This window comes from Pocillopora damicornis, chromosome 13 (assembly GCF_964200805.1).
Source record: "Pocillopora damicornis chromosome 13, jaPocDami1.2, whole genome shotgun sequence".
In the NCBI taxonomy this organism is placed as follows: Eukaryota; Metazoa; Cnidaria; class Anthozoa; order Scleractinia; family Pocilloporidae; genus Pocillopora; species Pocillopora damicornis.
Window position 1 is genome coordinate 2823571 of NC_142682.1, and position 17091 is coordinate 2840661.

The 17091-nt window shown below is 37.0% G+C and overlaps 3 protein-coding genes and 1 pseudogene across 20 annotated transcripts in view; 1 reads left to right on the forward strand and 3 right to left on the reverse strand.

Annotated features, from left to right (window-relative positions):
• The window catches only part of LOC149035001 (SWI/SNF-related matrix-associated actin-dependent regulator of chromatin subfamily A member 5-like), a 54432-nt pseudogene that overhangs the window by 24811 nt on the left and 12530 nt on the right, over window positions 1-17091 (reverse strand). The gene's annotated exons all lie outside the window — the stretch shown is intronic.
• LOC149035004 (enoyl-CoA delta isomerase 2-like) lies at window positions 539-4635 on the reverse strand. 6 transcript variants are annotated; one of them, XR_016182171.1, is made up of 6 exons: window positions 4293-4635; window positions 3851-4020; window positions 3122-3182; window positions 2804-3014; window positions 2540-2685; window positions 539-2124 (listed from the first exon to the last, which is right to left on the reverse strand). XR_016182171.1 is itself a non-coding variant. In XM_089191139.1 (5 exons), exons 1-4 carry the CDS (start codon window positions 4302-4304, stop codon window positions 2572-2574), a joined length of 357 nt encoding a protein of 118 aa, XP_089047265.1. In that variant the 5' UTR covers window positions 4305-4635; the 3' UTR covers window positions 539-2124; window positions 2540-2571. The 6 variants fall into 6 exon arrangements, 3 of the variants coding, with proteins under 3 accessions (XP_089047265.1, XP_089047264.1, XP_089047266.1); XR_016182170.1 differs by lacking the exon at window positions 3122-3182 and having other exon boundaries at window positions 3754-4020; XM_089191139.1 differs by lacking the exon at window positions 2804-3014.
• LOC149035005 (uncharacterized) lies at window positions 969-15589 on the reverse strand. 2 transcript variants are annotated; one of them, XM_089191126.1, is made up of 2 exons: window positions 12001-15589; window positions 969-1449 (listed from the first exon to the last, which is right to left on the reverse strand). In XM_089191126.1, exons 1-2 carry the CDS (start codon window positions 15508-15510, stop codon window positions 1162-1164), a joined length of 3798 nt encoding a protein of 1265 aa, XP_089047252.1. In that variant the 5' UTR covers window positions 15511-15589; the 3' UTR covers window positions 969-1161. The 2 variants fall into 2 exon arrangements, with proteins under 2 accessions (XP_089047252.1, XP_089047253.1); XM_089191127.1 differs by having other exon boundaries at window positions 1015-1484; window positions 11850-15589.
• LOC149035006 (uncharacterized) lies at window positions 4625-10059 on the forward strand. Of its 11 annotated transcripts, XR_016182177.1 has the most exons (6): window positions 4697-4838; window positions 4932-4958; window positions 5235-5331; window positions 5595-5653; window positions 5987-6037; window positions 7817-10059. XR_016182177.1 is itself a non-coding variant. In XM_089191141.1 (5 exons), the coding sequence occupies exons 4-5, from the start codon at window positions 6163-6165 to the stop codon at window positions 7970-7972; spliced, it is 234 nt and encodes a 77-aa protein (XP_089047267.1). In that variant the 5' UTR covers window positions 4625-5148; window positions 5235-5331; window positions 5595-5653; window positions 6078-6162; the 3' UTR covers window positions 7973-9916. The 11 variants fall into 11 exon arrangements, 6 of the variants coding, with proteins under 6 accessions (XP_089047267.1, XP_089047270.1, XP_089047268.1 ...); XM_089191141.1 differs by lacking the exon at window positions 5987-6037 and adding an exon at window positions 6078-6240 and having other exon boundaries at window positions 4625-5148; window positions 7817-9916; XR_016182175.1 differs by lacking the exon at window positions 4932-4958 and having other exon boundaries at window positions 4744-4883; window positions 5987-6240; window positions 7817-8339.

A 17091-nucleotide genomic window follows, 5' to 3' on the forward strand; every position in this document is an offset into this window, starting at 1 on the left:
TTGCAAAAATCATGAAAACTGGGAATGAAAGTGTTGAAAAAAATGAAAAGTTAAGTTATGATTTTTCTTAGCTGCAACAATCTAAGTGGAAATCTTTGAGGTTTCCTTGTTTCCTCTTCCCACTCTTTTTACATGTGGGATTTATTTCTTTCTCTGACTTCTTTTCCGTTATTTAATTTTTGTGCGTGCTGAGGTGATTTCATAAATCTTACTTTAAAAAAGGTTTATAGGTGCCCTAAAAGTGGCCAGGAACCTACTCAAGGAAATCTTTTGCATTGATTTTATGTCACTTGCATTCCACACTTCCTTAGATGTTTTAATGTTAGTGTTGAATTTTTTCTTCAGTGTTAAAAGGAGGTGAAAATCATTTGATTTGAGATAGGGTAAGGATTTTTTCAAGGGCTGTTCATACCCTCCCCTTGAGGCAGTCTCTCCGGTAGATTGATATATTTTGTCTGATATTGAAAAGGCCACACCCCTCCCCCATTAGCTTCCAAGTTGTATCCAACAGTTGGGCTGAATATATCACAACACAAAGTTGAAATCGGTCTACAAAATTTATTCTTCAATGACAAATTTGGGAGGTCTGGCTCTATTAACAATGACTAGTAAGTTAAAATCTTTACTGTTCAAGTCTGATACTTCTTTAGATTTTGAACTACAACTCTGACAAGTAAAAGCCCATAAGTAGGTACAAAGATTACACTAATATTTACAAAAAATGCAGAAACCTCCCTGAAAAAAATTATTTGAATGTGATAAAATCTTGCTCCAATAACCTACAGAAAGACCTTCTCTCTTTGAAAGCATGATGATTTGATTTAAAATTTGGTTACAGTTCCCTTTTTAGATATTTTGCTAGGTGTGAAACTACTTGAACTGGTTTGCTTCTATCGGAAAATACAGAAAACAAAAGAAATTTAAAAAACCCTGCTGAGAAATCTGTACTGTAAACATTCATCTGATGGGCTTAAAATCTCCCACAAAACTTCAAGCGATCAAAACATACAGAAGCATGGAGAGAATTTAGGATCGAAACTAACCAATCATAAAATAACAAAGTTTCCTGAGAGGTCAGAGGTTTGTGGTAACCTCACTGTAATTTGGATTGGAAGTGGTTTGAATAATTTCTTTTCATTTTTTAATTGAAATTGCTGAAGCTTAAAGAATTAGCTTACATTTAGACTGACTATTGCTTAGTAAATTACGTGCCTTTTGCTTACCTCCTTCTGTGATTGTATTGTGTGAGAGGTTTAACGTGTGTAGCTGACAGTTGTTGTTGTTGTTGATGGCTTCAGCCAAGACCTGTGCTCCAATGTCTAAGATGTTATTTTTTGTGAGGTCTAGCGTGTGTACCTGACAGTTGTTGTTGTTGATGGCTTCAGCCAAGTGCTGTGTACCAATGTCTGAGATGTTATTTTGTGAGAGGTCTAACATGTGTAGCTGACAGTTGTTGTTGATGATGGCTTCAGCCAGGTGCTGTACTACAATGTTTTAGATGTTATTTTCTGTGAGGTTTAACGTGTGTAGCTGATAGTTGTTGTTGATGGCTTCAGCCAACTGCTGTGCTTCAATGTGTGAGATGTTATTTGCTCTGAGGTTTAACGTGTGTAGCTGACAGTTGTTGTTGTTGATGGCTTCAGATAAATACTTTGCTGCTTCATCTGTCAATTGATTTCTTGTGAGGTTTAACCAGCTCAGTTGAGATTCCCTACATTTTAACAATTTACAAATCTCAAAACAACCTAATAGACCAATGTTATTGTAACTCAAATCTAAATGTGAAATTTGTTGAACATTATTACATTTACTAAAAAGAGCAATCAACAGCTGTGAGGTGACAATCAATAAAATTTACACAATTAAATTTCATTTGTTTAAGTTTTCTTTGTGCTTCTAACTTCATTGTGCTATTTTCGTTTAAACATTTAATTAATGTTACTGCTAAATCTTGTTCGTCTTTAGTTGGCCAGCAGGTTACTTTCCTTTGCTCTTCATTCTCGGTCCACTGTTTGTTGTAGTCTGCACTTTCTCTTTCTTCAGTTTTCACAGGAAGAAGGTCAGTCATTATTTCGCTTGGTAGGTAACTTTATCCTCTATAAGTCCTGCCAGAAACTGAAAAACCTAGTAGTATAAAGCACTTAATGGTCATCTAAAATAACACTTCACTCAAAGCCCCCTACCATCTACAGTTAAATATAATGATCACAATAAAAATTAGAATTGATAAATAAAATAGGGGGAACTCCTCTCCTGTATTCATCACTACAAATATATGTTACAATAAAAATTGAGTAAGGCAGGATACCTTTTATTCTATTCAGGCTGAAAGGAATATATGTAAGAACACTGAAGTTTTACTCTCAGGCTTCTTTCAGCAATTTATTGAGAGAAGCCATATGGCTGGAATTTATCCCTAAGACATTACAAATAGACCCCTCCCCCCCACCCCCTCCTTTGACAAGCCTGTCTCCAAATGCTATAGCAACTCCATTGTAGAGCACACCCTGCTGTGAAACTCTACAATTCAATTTTCTACCTTTGCGGGGGTAGCTTGGCCATTGCTTGTACTCAGTTCTGAATTTCTTCTGTGAACTTGTCATGGGGGAAAACATCCATAACCAATCCATAGTCTCTTGCTTCAACTGCTATCAGTTTGCATCCAGCAAGCAACATTTCATTGGACTAAATAAGGAGAAGAATTTGTGGTGTAATTTCACAAATTATGACAATAACTTGAAATATGCTCTTTAACTCATGTTATACAAAGTTTTCAACAGAAATTAGAGGCAAGTCAATGTACCTTTGCAGGTCCCATTATCCTTGGGAACATAAATGAGGAACATCCTTCAGGGCTATGCCCTAGCTCCATAAAGGGTGTGTGAAATGTAGCTTCATCTGATGCATAGATCAAGCCAAACTGGCCCATGACTTTTATTGATATTTCCACAGCAGGTCTATTGACTGCAGTAATCAGAGGCTGAGAGAAGTCCATAAATTGTTGTACAAAGTTCCTGTCATAATAGTAACAATAAAAATCATACTTGATTTGCATGTACAAGTAAGATTAGTGTGTAGTAAGATAAGTAAATATGTATTGCATAAATGGAAGACAACCAACCTCTAATTTCACAAGGTTATTGCAGAAAAAGATTTCCAAAGTGGATGGTAAGGCCCCTATTCTAATAAAGCAATCAGTGGATAACAAAGAAATGAATGGTTTGAGGTAGTCAATGATGAGTTTGAGAGACTTAACTATCTTCTATCTATTTTTTAACATCAACTGATCTTTGAGTAAAAAGCTTCATGACAGCAGTTCTCTGGACACCCATTACTTATTATTAATTCATCAATTATTTGCAATGTATTGGGAAAGCTTGAACTCTTTTGGAGTTCAACAGACTTTAATTCAGAGGACATTAAGTTATGTACAGTTCGAGCATAAGGCTATTGTTTTCATAATCATACTATGCTCTGTCTGGAGTCCAATGTGCTAACGATTGGGTCTCCATATCCAGCGTTCTCCAGCGATTTGAAAAACCAGCCAGAAAAAATAATTGCTGGCAAAGGTCAACATCTATTTCAGATAATCATACTGTGCTCAGCCTAGAGTCCAATGTGCTAACTATTCAGGCTCCATGTAACCCAGTGTTCTCCAAAGATTTGGAAAACCAGCCAGAAAAAATCACTGCTGGCAAATGTTTAACTACTTTGTCTAAATAAAGCAGCCAGCCCCTTTGGGTGAGTACCAACCCTGATGCTTCTGAAGAACACTGGTAGCCCACAAGAATGAATAAACAGATGTTGGAGAATCTGGGATAAAGGAAAAGACATTGATCCCCTCACGTACTTAAATACTTTCCATGCATCATTTGCCATCTTTTGAGGACCCTCGGGCAGAATTCTGGTAAAGTTTCCCAGGTCATTTCCACAGCAGTAATATTTTCCAGATCCAGTCCACACAGTAACCACACAAGCATAATATTTCCCATTCAAAGTAGTCATTGATTCTTGGTACACCTTTTTAAAATAATAGCAAAAAAAGTTGAGTTCATCCTTGAGTCTTGTCCATGAACACAACACACAGACTGCTGTCTCTCAAACCACACCCTCTCCACCCAGAGTATAATGATTAGGCCACTTGAATAAATACAAAATTTACAGAAGGTCCTGGATCATGCCTGTAGTGTGTTTACCTTAAGTCCAGAAAACAGTGGAGACGAGAGCACGATGGCCATATGTAAATTAAAACATTTTTAGCCTCTCTCACTTGTCAAAAGTTTATCACTTACCCTCTTCAACATCAGCTTGAAATATGTTATTCCGTGGACTAACGGTCAACAATCGAACGGGTGCCTTGGGCTTCTCTCGATCTTTAAATTGGTCATACTTCTCTGATGAGAAGCAAACGACGCGACTGATTTCCTTCTTCTCTTAAATTTTGGAATCAAAATATCTGTTACCAGAGCTGGGACTCTTTAAATAATATCTTTCGGTTTCTTCATATTTTCGCTTGTTTTGGACTAACAGAACTCAACATTCTAGATGAGATCGACGCCGTTGCGCTCCTCTCGATCTCTGTTAAATTCTTAAGGTGCGACTGTGTAACCTCGTCCCGAGGACTATCTGCGCGCTAGATCATAAGAGGTGCTTAGTCGAGTTTACTCGTGTTCCGAGTAATATTCTTGCATCACTTCGTTCTTGTTATATGAATGAATATGTATAAATGAGTTAGCTCTTAGGAGCCTTTGGTCTCTTAGGTTAGCGAGGAAAGCGTGAGGGAAGCGGGAACAGTGTTTGGGCCTGGGGAAAGCTTTTGCGCGACTGCCGCTTGGCTGGTTCGTTCATGATAATTCATGGTTGAAGCATTGGAACTAAATGAAGTTAGAAATGGTTGATTGCAACTCATAATTTTGCAATTTTCTCTCAAGACGTAGAACATGAACTAAGGACGAAACGTAAGATGTTGAAATTCTTTAACTTGCTAAGTTATTCGGCGGCTAGGGAAAAGGAAGATGATTTGTGAATGGATATCTAAAGTAAGTTCGACCACGGAAACATAAATCGATCCTTCATTCGCTTGAGGAGTTTTTTATTTGGCGGAGAGATGTAAAGAAACCCAGAGTTTTATTTATTTTCTTTCTGTAGGTAACTGTTTGTTGCGAATAAAAAAAAAACCCTAGTCCAAAAAAAATCTCAAATGATTTATCTTAAATTTTCATAATGTATTTCAGTTTCCCAAAGGTTCTTGTGGCTGCTGTAATTGACATTGCGTTAGGATTTGGTACAGCACTCATCAGTTTGTGTGACATAGTGTGCGTCAGAAACAAGGTTTGTCAAATATAACTCACATCATTTTAAGAGTCTTGATATTTGCAGCCTTGTTCTTTTAATTTTGTTATTTTTTTTAATTTAGAGCTGAGACAGTAGTGGTTTAAAGTTTTAGTGGTGTTAGGGGGGCCCTTGCCTCGATCTCGTTGCTTCGGTACACGGTTACCACGCAAAAGAAATGTTCATAGTTATAGTAAACTGTGTTCAAACAATGATTATTAGAAAGAGCCGATCTTTCTGACAGTATTTTTTCTTTTGCTCAGGCAACTTTTAAGACATTTTTTACCAAATGGGGTCATCCTCCTCATTGGAAAAAGCTGAGGTAGGTACTTTAACTTGATCATCAAAACTAATAAAAAATTGTGCAACTCTGATTTGTATGATGTTTTAAATATACCAAGATTATTCCAGCAAGTGGAGTTCAGATCTTTAAATTCTCTAAACTTTTTATATTGTCCTTCAGTTGGATTTGAAATGACAAAAATATTTCCAGTAAGGCCTTTAGCTACTTCAAAATTTCCAACCTTTGGCTGATACAAAGCATCATTAATCCCTGATGATGCTGGGAATTGCCAAAAGCTTAGACACCAATTTTTTATTTTTACAGTAGAGCCTCACTAGAAACTATTATATCATTTTGATTCTCTGTTTCCAGGATCAAGATACATAGGACAGTGAAGCTCTTGAAGTGAAGGCAGACAACAAGGTTATTTATTTACTTACTATACACTAAAACTCTTTTTCAGTCAACCCTGTTTCTTGCAAGGACTGCCAATGCTGTTATTGAATCAAAAGATGACTGCCAGCCAAGCATGAGAAAAGGGACTTGTGATGGAAGTTTCCAAATCAGATAATTTCTTGGAACAGGTTGACAAGAGAGTTACACTAATGGCTGCTTTTTCGAGTAAGGTAAATGCTTTAGCCTCTTCATATGGCTTCCAAGCCATATGAAGTGGAAGCAATGTGTACCCAGCTTTTATTATCTGTTATTTTTTAAGAATTTTACATGATATCAAGACCATATCCCCTTCACCCCTTTACCAGGGTTCAAAATTAGCTTCATAAGATGGTTCCAAGAGATGATTGAATATTGTTTTTTCCAGTCTCTGAAATTGAAATATATGAGGTTTCAATTAAAAAAGTTTTTTTTACTGAAAATGTATTCCTACTTGTGAATAATTATTCTGTCACGCATGTCACGCGTCTAGCGTTACCACACAGTTTAGCATTGTAGCAAGGTATCATGGTATTGATTTTCCATGTGATTTAGGGATTGTCATTGTATTGTCGTGCTCGCTGGTGAAAACCCTTTCTCGTTTCACCGCGAAAATTTACTTCAAATAAATCTGGTTACACTGACTGATGAAGGATTTACGTCTCTTTTGTTACAGTGAGCAAACTTATGGATCAGGGTCCAAAGGATCAGAACAATAATAACTGGTAGAGTCCAGGGTCTAGATTGCAATAGACATGGGCACTAGTGCAACTTAAATTTTCTCGCTGGTGAATAGAATTTCTTGTTTAGTCTCCACACCATGAGTGGGAACATATCGTACTCTTACTTTTTGAGTTCCAAGGAAGAGCCACACCTCAGAGTTTTGAATTTTTGTAGTTAGAGGCTGTACAAACCCTTACTTCAAGGAACTCATTGGTGAACAACAAAATCAAAGGTCACATACTATGACCCAATGTGATGATTAAAATCAACACCTGTGTATATAATAGGCTGTGAATATTCCTACAGATTTCTCCTGTGAGCCAAAAAGTTCAGGGGATGGGGGGGGGGGGGGGGGGAGAGAAAGAGAGGTTTCCACCCAAGGCTTGAAGACTCTCTTCTTTGTTAGACACCATTAATAGCTTTGTTTTTTCTTGCCAACCCAGCATTTTCTACCAGCAAAAACTGATAAGCATCATTTTAGATTTTTAGTAGCCACTAATTGTAAATATAGGGAATCCATTTACAATTGCAAAATTTTGTCATTCGTTTTATTTTTCTGAAAGGACCCATTTGATGAACCTTTTTATAGAAATAAAAAAAGTCAAACTACACCTAGAAAGCCATTCCATCTCCCAGAATAATGTTTTGCCAACTGTTGGACAACTTTTACAGAAATGGTCATGGCCAATCCTTCAGCTTGGCCAGGAACTCTTTTCAACCTGGATGCGCTGTTTTTGCTGGGCAAAGAGAGAAAATTCAAGGAATAAAACTTCAAGGATAAAGCTTAGAGTTGATGGATATTATGATCTGTAAATAGTTATATATATCAGACCTAGTTATGGGCCCTTTTCCTAGGGTCTTATAGAAAAATAAAATGAATGACAAAATTCTTGCAAATGTGGATGGATTCTTCATATTTAGGGTCATCAGCTTTTTATCACTTTTTTTATTGAAGAAATTGGGTTACTTGTTCCCTTTTGATTTGTTTGGTCAATTTTGAAAGTTCTTGAAGGTTACCAAATCGAACTTAATCATTTCTCTTTACAGATTCTACAGGACACAAAATCTCTTATCAAGCATTCCTACCAAGAGACACTTAACGATGCCAACAATGAGGAATGTAAATTATTTCTAAAATATCTTGGAGATGATAAAGTGTTAGACACTCTGAAAACAAACTGGCTTCAAGATGTTATTACATGATTTGATTATTATTGTCATTAATATTATTATTGTTTTGAGGTTGTAACTTTGAAACAGATAATGTTGCATTTGCTATAAACTTAAAGGCACTACAGTGTTTCACTCTCTATGAAGGTAAAATGTTACCCTCTTTTTTAACTGCTTTTTGTCAAATTTTTGAGCATTAGTATTTCCAACCCTTTTTCATCTTTAATACCTCTTCTGAGAGATATTCTTTCAGTTACCTTTGGTTTGCAGTCAGCTGATGATATAATGATGGCAGACCTAGTGTCCAGCAACACATTATTAACATCCACTACATGTCAGTGTACTTACCCCTTTACATTGTACTTTCTTGAAAAATAAACAGTCTTTAGATTGTTTGTAATAGAGACTTTAAGCAAACCACCATGGCAACAGCAACAAAAGCATGGCCAGACAAAGGATTCAATGGGCACACAAATAGCTCAGTATGTACATTTTAAAATTTTATTTATTTTTTATCTATTCTCTGAAACAAAATCACTAAAATTTGCATGGGATAAGAACAGAACTTCTGATGGCAAATTATTTACCTCTCATTGTTTAGAACTTGATCCAGCTCTCTTTTGTTAAGGCAAAGATGATGTCTTGCTCTGTTAGAGAGGGTAATCACATCCACCATCCATTTAGTGGACATTTCTGTCAGCTTGCCATCCTGATTCCTTAAGATCCCTAAAGATTTCTGTGGATTAACTCTCGTGTTTACAAATTACTTCTAAGCACAATCCTCCTCTATTCATGGTAAACTCCCCTTTTTCAAATTCTTGCTGTTCAATCTCCACTTAGCTGGCTTTTTATTTAATCAACATTAGTTGAAGACTGAAGAACACACCCTTTTAAATTTAATTTTTTCAAAAAACCTTTTTTATTTTGTTTTCATTTGTGGGAATTTAAGAAGCAGGTTTTACATTAGTTTTGAAAGACCAAAAATATATTTCACACTCAGGTAACCCACAATTTATACTCTCTTAGTAGGGAAGGAAATTTTTGAAGCACCTCTGATATTAAATTTTTCTTTCTGTGAAGTCCTCATCACAAATTAACGTGTATTTTTTATAAGGAAAAAATCCACTTTGAAATATATTTCTGATTAATTTTTATTTCCAATTATCAAGTTTTCTTACTGTTACAACAATCTTCATGTAAAGCCAGATTAATTTCTTCTACCTAGGAGGGACATTGATGTTTTTAACTAGTTTGTGATACAGACTTCTTTTGTTTGTCTGTGAAAGGTTGCTTCTCTTATCCTTTTGGTACAATTTTCGTGGCTGGTTTCACAAATCTGGGATTCTTTGTAAATATTTTAACAAATTTGAAGTTTATGTTATTGGAAAATACTTTTTGATAATTTCTAAATTAGAAACATATTTTGCTTTTTGAGTCTACAGCATTTCAATTGATAGTATGGTTACAGCATCAAAAGCAGAGATGAAGAACTTAATTAGTAAAGAAGGTTTTTGAAACTAGCTTTTATGAGGTGCTAAACAGAGCAACAAGACTTAGATTGCACTTCCTTGCAAGAATTGTGAGTTTTCACCCCATTGTCTCTCCTCATGTTATTAGCTAGAAGTTGTTCAGATTGTGTTCAATTAGTTTTTTCCATCCCCAAGATGACAATATAAATTCTCTGCACTGTTTGCTATACATTTCTAGGAATTTTAGCTTTCAGAATTTGGTGTTAGATCAAGCAAATACCCACAGATGTTAACTATTATTTTTCTCATCCCCTTTCTGCTTAATAATGCATTGTATTGTAAGTAGAAACAACTTATTGAACACCTCTGGGAGTGAAAGGGTTTTTTGTGTGTGGGGGGGGGGGGGGAGGGTAACCTAAATATATAATTTCTCGTTTTTATGTAGACGCAGTCATTATGTTGCTGTAACATACATTCAAATGAGATTAAAAGATTAGTTTGATTAAAATGCTTGGATGCACAGGAATTGTAATTACTCGGTTTTTCAGACCAGGATTGTACAGATTTTTTAATTCTTCCTTAGTAAGTGTTGAAAAGAAATGATATAAAGACCTGAAAATATTACAGGAAATAAAAGGGAAAAAAAATGGGGGAGAAGAAGTCTTTACTATTATTCCTAAGCTGCAACAAGTGGTTAATTCCAGGTGGAAATCTTTATGATCTTTTGCTTCTTGTTGTTCTTTTTACTTAAATAATTCCTCTCTGTTTCCTGATCTGATTTCTTTTGTTTAATTAGTAGTTTATTTTGACCCTCAAGGTCTTCTGATCTCATAAACACGAGATCAATTACATTTTCATTAAATGTTCCACCAGACTAAGTTTGGCCAAAATTTTAAATAGGAGGCTAAAAACTTTTTCACATTCATTTCATGTCTGTGACAAATTACACTTTGTAAGATATTTCATCATTGGTTTTAGGTGTGGAGTGGAATTCTGTTTTTTATAATTGGAAGGAGAAAATTAATAATATGGAATATGAGGAGGGTTTTAAGAGGAGTGCTGTATACCTTCCCTTACAATTTTTTTGACTATACCCTCATCCCCTGTTCAGGGTTAGAGGATTAGAGCTTCTCTACTGGACTTGAGGCATTTTTCTTAGGTAAATTTACTATATTTTTGTCCAATATTGATAAGGCTACATTTCCCCTTTTCTCATGGTTTTTCACTTTAGTTTGATTATTTTAAAAACAAAATGTAGCCTTTCTTTAACAAAACTGCAACCAAGAAATACCCAATTTAGCAAGATGTTTTATCTGAACATTAAATTATTGTGAACAGGGTAAAGAGGGTGGATAGCAAACTGTGGAATGACAGTTACTTCATTTCATAAACCCTCCTTTAGAGAAAGCCTGAAGCCCACTGATTGGGTGAAACCATGGTTTGGGTTACACTGTGTAAATAATAAATGGCCCTTTGAGTCTAACCATTGGGGCTCAACGCATCACAACGAGTAAATATCTGTTTACAACATTTATTCTACACTGATAAATGTGGTGGTTCTGAATCTATTAACAAGCACTGGTAAGTTAAATTGTCAACCGTACGTTGAAGCCTGATGCCTCATCTTCAAATTTTGCTGTGCTACTTATTAACATTTTCATTCTAAAATGCTAGTAACAGTCCCAAAATGGTACATTTGTTAAAAAAAAAATACACTAATATCTACAAAAAAAATGCAGAAACACCAAAAGATTTCTAAAAATTAGTATGATAAAAAATCTCGCACCACTAACCTACAATAAAAGCTTTTGACTAAGGCACGACGATTTGAGTTATAATTGTTTTTTGTGGTACTACTCGAACCGGATCGTTGCGATCGAAAAAAATGAAAAAACAGCCAAAAAAAACCAGGTATTTTACCAAGCAATCTCTACTGTATTTACTTATCTGATCGCCTTACAATCTCCAAACATATCTAAACAAAAAAACTGTTCCGTGTAACAGTCTCAGGTGATCAAAACGTAAAAAAAGATGGAGAGAATTTAGGATCGAAACTAACCAATCATGAAATGATAAAGTTTCGGAGAGGTCCGAGGTTTGTCTGTTTTCTCTGCAGGAAGCTTTGTATTTTTTACTTCAATGTTATTGGTTCGTTTATAAAAAAAGTTTGACATCCTTTGTTCTCAATAAACATGTTCATTGGTTCATTTTTCTTCATTTCGATCCGGTTCAAATAATCTCGCTGTTCTGAGCACTTTACAGATTTGTTTTACATTCATTCACGGGCTGAGTCAATGGGTTGAAATTATCACTGAGCTGGTTACCTCACTGCTATTTTGAATAGTAAGTGGTTCAAATAATTTATTTTTAGTTTTTAATTGGAATTGCTGAGGCCTAAAGATATAGCTTGCACTTAGACTGACTATTGCGTAGTAAAGTACGTGCCTTGTGTGAGATGTTATTTAGTGAGAGGTCTAACGTGTGTAGCTGACAGTTGTTGTTTTTGATGGCTTCAGCCAAATGCTGTGCTCCAATGTCTGAGATGTTATTTAGTGAGAGGTCTAACGTGTGTAGCTGACAGTTGTTGTTGTTGTTGTTGATGGCTTCAGCCAAGTGCTGTGCTCCAATGTCTGAGATGTTATTTAATCTGAGGTCTAACGTGTGTAGCTGACAGTTGTTGTTGTTGATGGCTTCAGCCAAGTGCTGTGCTCCAATGTGTGAGATGTTATTGAATGAGAGGTCTAACGTGTGTAGCTGACAGTTGTTGTTGTTGATGGCTTCAGCCAAGTGCTGTGCCCCAATGTCTGAGATGATATTTCTTGTGAGGTTTAACGTGTGTAGCTGACAGTTGTTGTTTTTGATGGCGTCAGCCAAGTGCTGTGCTCCAATGTCTGAGATGTTATTTAATCTAAGGTCTAACGTGTGTAGCTGACAGTTGTTGTTGTTGATGGCTTCAGCCAAGTGCTGTGCTCCAATATCTAAGATGTCATTGTGTGAGAGGTCTAACGTGTGTAGCTGACAGTTGTTGTTATTGATGGCTTCAGCCAAGTGCTGTGCCCCAATGTGTGAGATGATATTTCTTGTGAGGTTTAACGTGTGTAGCTGACAGTTGTTGTTTTTGATGGCGTCAGCCAAGTACTGTGCTCCAATGTGTGAGATGTTATTGTGTTTGAGGTTTAACGTGTGTAGCTGACAGTTGCTGTTGTTGATGGCTTCAGCCAAGTGCTGTGCTCCAATGTCTGAGATGTTATTGTGTTTGAGGTTTAACGTGTGTAGCTGACAGTTGTTGTTGTTGATGGCTTCAGCCAAGTGCTGTGCTCCAGTGTCTGAGATGATATTTCTTGTGAGGTTTAACGTGCGTAGCCGACAGTTGTTGTTGTTGATGGCTTCAGCCAAGTGCTGTGCCCCAATGTGTGAGATGATATTTCTTCTGAGGTCTAACGTGCGTAGCTGATAGTTGTTGTTTTTGATGGCCTCAGCTAAATACTTTGCTGCTTCATCTGTCAATTGATTTCCTGCGAGGTTTAACCAGCTCAGTTGAGATTCCCTACATTTTAACAGTTTACCAATCTCAAGACAACCTAATGGACCAATGTTATTGTCACTCAAATCTAAATGTGAAATTAGTTGAACATTAATTACATTTACTAACGAAGAGCAATCAACAGCTGTGAGGTGACAACGACCAAAATTTACACAATCAAAGTTCATTTGTTGAAGTTTTCTCTGTGCTTCTAACTTCATTCTGTTATTTTCGTTTAAACATTTAATTAATGTTACTGCTAATTCTCGTTCGTCTTCAGTCGGCCAGCAGGTTACTTTCCTTTGCTCTTCATTCTCTGTCCACTTTTCGTCATAGTATGCGCTTTCTCTTTCTTTGGTTTTCACAGGAAGAAGGTCCGTGATAATTTCAATTGGTAGATGAACTTTATCCTCCATAAGTCCTGCCAGAAACTGAAAAACTAGCTGCCATTTGCCGTTCTTAATGTTCTCGCAAACAAAGTTTCTTAATTCTTTTTCACTCAAGTCGCTCGCCAAGTGTCTCGCAGCGAAAAACTCTTGCATTGTTAGGTGAATGAAACAGAATTGCTCCTCATCTTTTAACGCGGCACGACGGTCGGGTAAGCGGTGAAAAAGAGCGCTGTCTTGCATTCCTTGTACTTCGTTTCCTCCAAGGATCGGTTTTCCTTCTTGGATTCCTTCAAACGCCACTCTTCCTAGTTTCTTGAATTTCTCCTCCACCGCCAAAGGCAAATTATCTGACAGATAGTTTTTGCGGGTGAAATGTTGATCGCAGAATTCTTTCGTGTGTTTGAAATAAAACACTTTGACCGCAATCTTGTATATCGTGGTTAATTTGGAAGGCAGGGTAACACTACCGGAACTTTCGAACCGTATTATTTCTGACAGACTTGAGCACATGATGAAGCTGTTCACAGGGATATAACAGAGCGAAAGTAAGTTCATGTTGCTGCTGATGTGTCGCCATAGCGTTTCGCCTGCTTCCTTGTCATCTCCGGCGAATTTGTCGATATACTCTTTAATTTGCTCGGTTGCGAAGCCAAGGATTTCAAAGCTTTTGTCGAACTTCAAATGTGCGATGCCTGACAAAGCTGTAGGTCTCATAGTCGTTACAATTGAAGCATCTTTAAGAAGTTTCCCGGTCACAAGCCATTGATAAAGAATTTGGAGCGGCTTTTCATCTTCAATGCCTTTGGGATAAGTAGACGCCTTGGTTTTCTTTTCGTCATGTTCGAATTCGTCGAATCCGTCAAAAAGCATGAGAACACCTTCAGGGTTCTTTTGAAGGTGATTCCAGACCTTGTCATCCATGTGACGTGTAGGGTAATACTCGGACTGAATCAACAGATCCTTGAGGCTAAGGTTTTTGTCCGAGTCGAATCTTCTGAATTTTACGAAGAAAGCAGCATTAAAATGGACTTGGGCACCTGATGTCGCTTTGAAAACTTTATTCGATGCCCAGTCTCTGAGAAGTTTGATACAACATAGTGTCTTTCCGATTCCGGGTCGACCGACGATTAAAACTTTCTTACTTTCCACATCCAGAAGGTCTTGCATGCTTTTCGGTTGTGAGTTTTCGTCGCGCGACTTTCGATAAACTTTGAGTTGCTCCTCTCGGTTTTCAGTAAAGTCATGCGTTTCTCTGTTCTGAATTACCACCAGGTTGGTGTAAATCTGATCGAGGGTCAAATTTGTAGCTGTTGAGTGGTCGCCTGGATTACCTACAAAAGGTGATTGGAGTTCTAAAAGTTCTTCTGTCTCTTGAACAATTATTTTCTTTCTGCTTTTGATTAATTCTTGAAACTTTCGTCCATCTAGGAGTCGGTTGAGACTAAGATGGGTTGTTAGAAACTTCGAGTCTAGCATGAAACTCCTTTCAATGCATGCCCGTGATAAAAGGTAGACAGTTTCAACCAGAATGCCGGCGACGAGAATTCCATTCACCGTAAGGACAGCGTACATCCAGAATGTTTTCTTTTCCGCTCGTTGATTGTGACAGTAGTGTAAAGTAGAGTTTTGGGTGTTGTCAGATGAATTCCTTGGCTGAATGGTTCCATCGGTTAAATAACAGTTAAACTTAGAGGAAAACTTCAAAGGATAAAACAACTGTGTTTGTAAGATGATGAAAATAACTCCTAAAACAATTCTTATCGATAGTTGAGAGCAGTAAGCGATAAAAAGCTTGTTTCCAGTTAATGACGCAGTTTCTTGTTCGAGCAGCTGCCTCTCTTGATCACCGTTGCGGTTACCTCGTGAAAGTTGATCGACTTTGGATCTCACTATTTGGGAGTAAAGAGCACATACAAGAGCAATAAGGACAAAATTGATGATCACAAAGCCAAACATAGGAAAACCAAATTTGTTGTACTGCTTCATATATTTCTCGTAACATTCTCCACGGACGACGTCGACGTTTTCACTCTTCGCTCCGCCACAGCGGAAATCAAACCTGGACTCGCTATTTTCCATGTCGACAAATATGGCAAAGAATATTACACTGATCAGGATCCAAAAACCCACTGCCACATAGTGGACTTTGTTGAAAGTTTTTGGCTCCAAATATTCTAAAACCTTTTCCATTGATACTGTTAGTATTGTTACTCACTTTGTTAGAATGCTGATCAGCTCTGGAGCTGGAATAAACAGCTAAAGCCACCTTGGTCTATTTATAGAGCATGATAGTGCTTTTATTTAATTGGCTTTTTTGGAAACTTTGAACTGTCGAAACGACAATGGACTCTTTATGCATGTTATTGTTCTACATACGAAACAATTGTCAGAAACTGATACGGATACAGATATTTGCATATGTGGCAATATACAGGACCTCGTTTCTTCCCATCCCCTCCCCTGTGCCCATTTTCACCCCCTCCCTCTTCTCCTTTTCTATTAAAGTCGCTGCTGAGGCCCAGAAGAAAAACTTTTTGTGCCGATGTACCTTATTTTGAAGGTTGAAGACTAAATTCTGAGATGTTAGGTGTGGACATTTCATCTGGGTGATAATTGTTTGGAAAGGAAATTGTAACACATGCTTGATTCAAGTCACTATTGGTTGAGGTTTTGCATCTTATCAATTTTGAGGGTGGTGTGAAGTTTTCTAGCTAATTCTAAAGCAGTTTAGTGAAGCAAGACTAATGCAAATCAAGTTATTCTCGACTACGTCGTGAAAATACTGCCCTGTTTCGATCAATGTAATTCATCTTATCACGATCATGACAGGTGTCAGGGTCTAGAAATACGTTAGCATGTCCTTTGATGTTTGGTGGAGGCTCTATGCATTTCTGAGCCGAAAACTCGCCAATTAATTGCTCAACTTAGAGGTCATATATCCGAAAATATTTTCAATGAGATTAGACAAACAGCTTCCTTAGATCTAACCTCACCCTGAAAACCATGTGATCCTTCAAAAATCCTCCACCCACACCTCCCCTTTTACAGGTGATAACTGATGACTCCTTCCTTGTTTAGCCGTAATTTTTCTTTCCGATTTTCTTTGCTGCCTTTTTAAAGTTTTTTATGATAACATTTTTGCAGCTAACTGTACAACAGAATAGTCAGTCGAAATAGTCTGACAGACCATGATCCTTTAAATCCTAAGAGTGACTCGTATCTACTTTCTCCCTACAATATCACCCCTGAATCAAACATTTAAGGTCCTGAGAATAAAGGAAATGGTCACCAGGGAAGGAATCTTTTGATTGGCAAACAAATTCTCCTTGTCAGCACCTTAGGAAATGTATAAAGAACAGTGTGGAGAATATGCATACCGATGTTAAGGTGTAAAGGGTTAAGAAAATGAAAGACGTCCTCCTTTTTAAGTATTTAATGAGATTATTGACAGACCTTTTAATTCTGTTGCAGCAGTTTCTATAATTAAATTTATATTTTTAGTTTTCAAGAAAATTGTCCTTAATCTGGGCGCGGACTTGTACAATTTTTCACGAAAATATATCAGGGAAACGATAGCGAAAATCTCCTTCGCAGCCGTTTTGCTTCAGTGACATCCCCCTCTTCCCTTCCTCAAGAAAAAAATTAGCCGTGGGTAAGAATACTTGATTGGGTGATTGAAAGCAACACCAAAACTTTAACCTTTGCAGTTCATTGTGGTTGAGTTTGATAAAGCTCTTATTTCAATGTGGCAAGGAAATGAAAGCTGGGCTA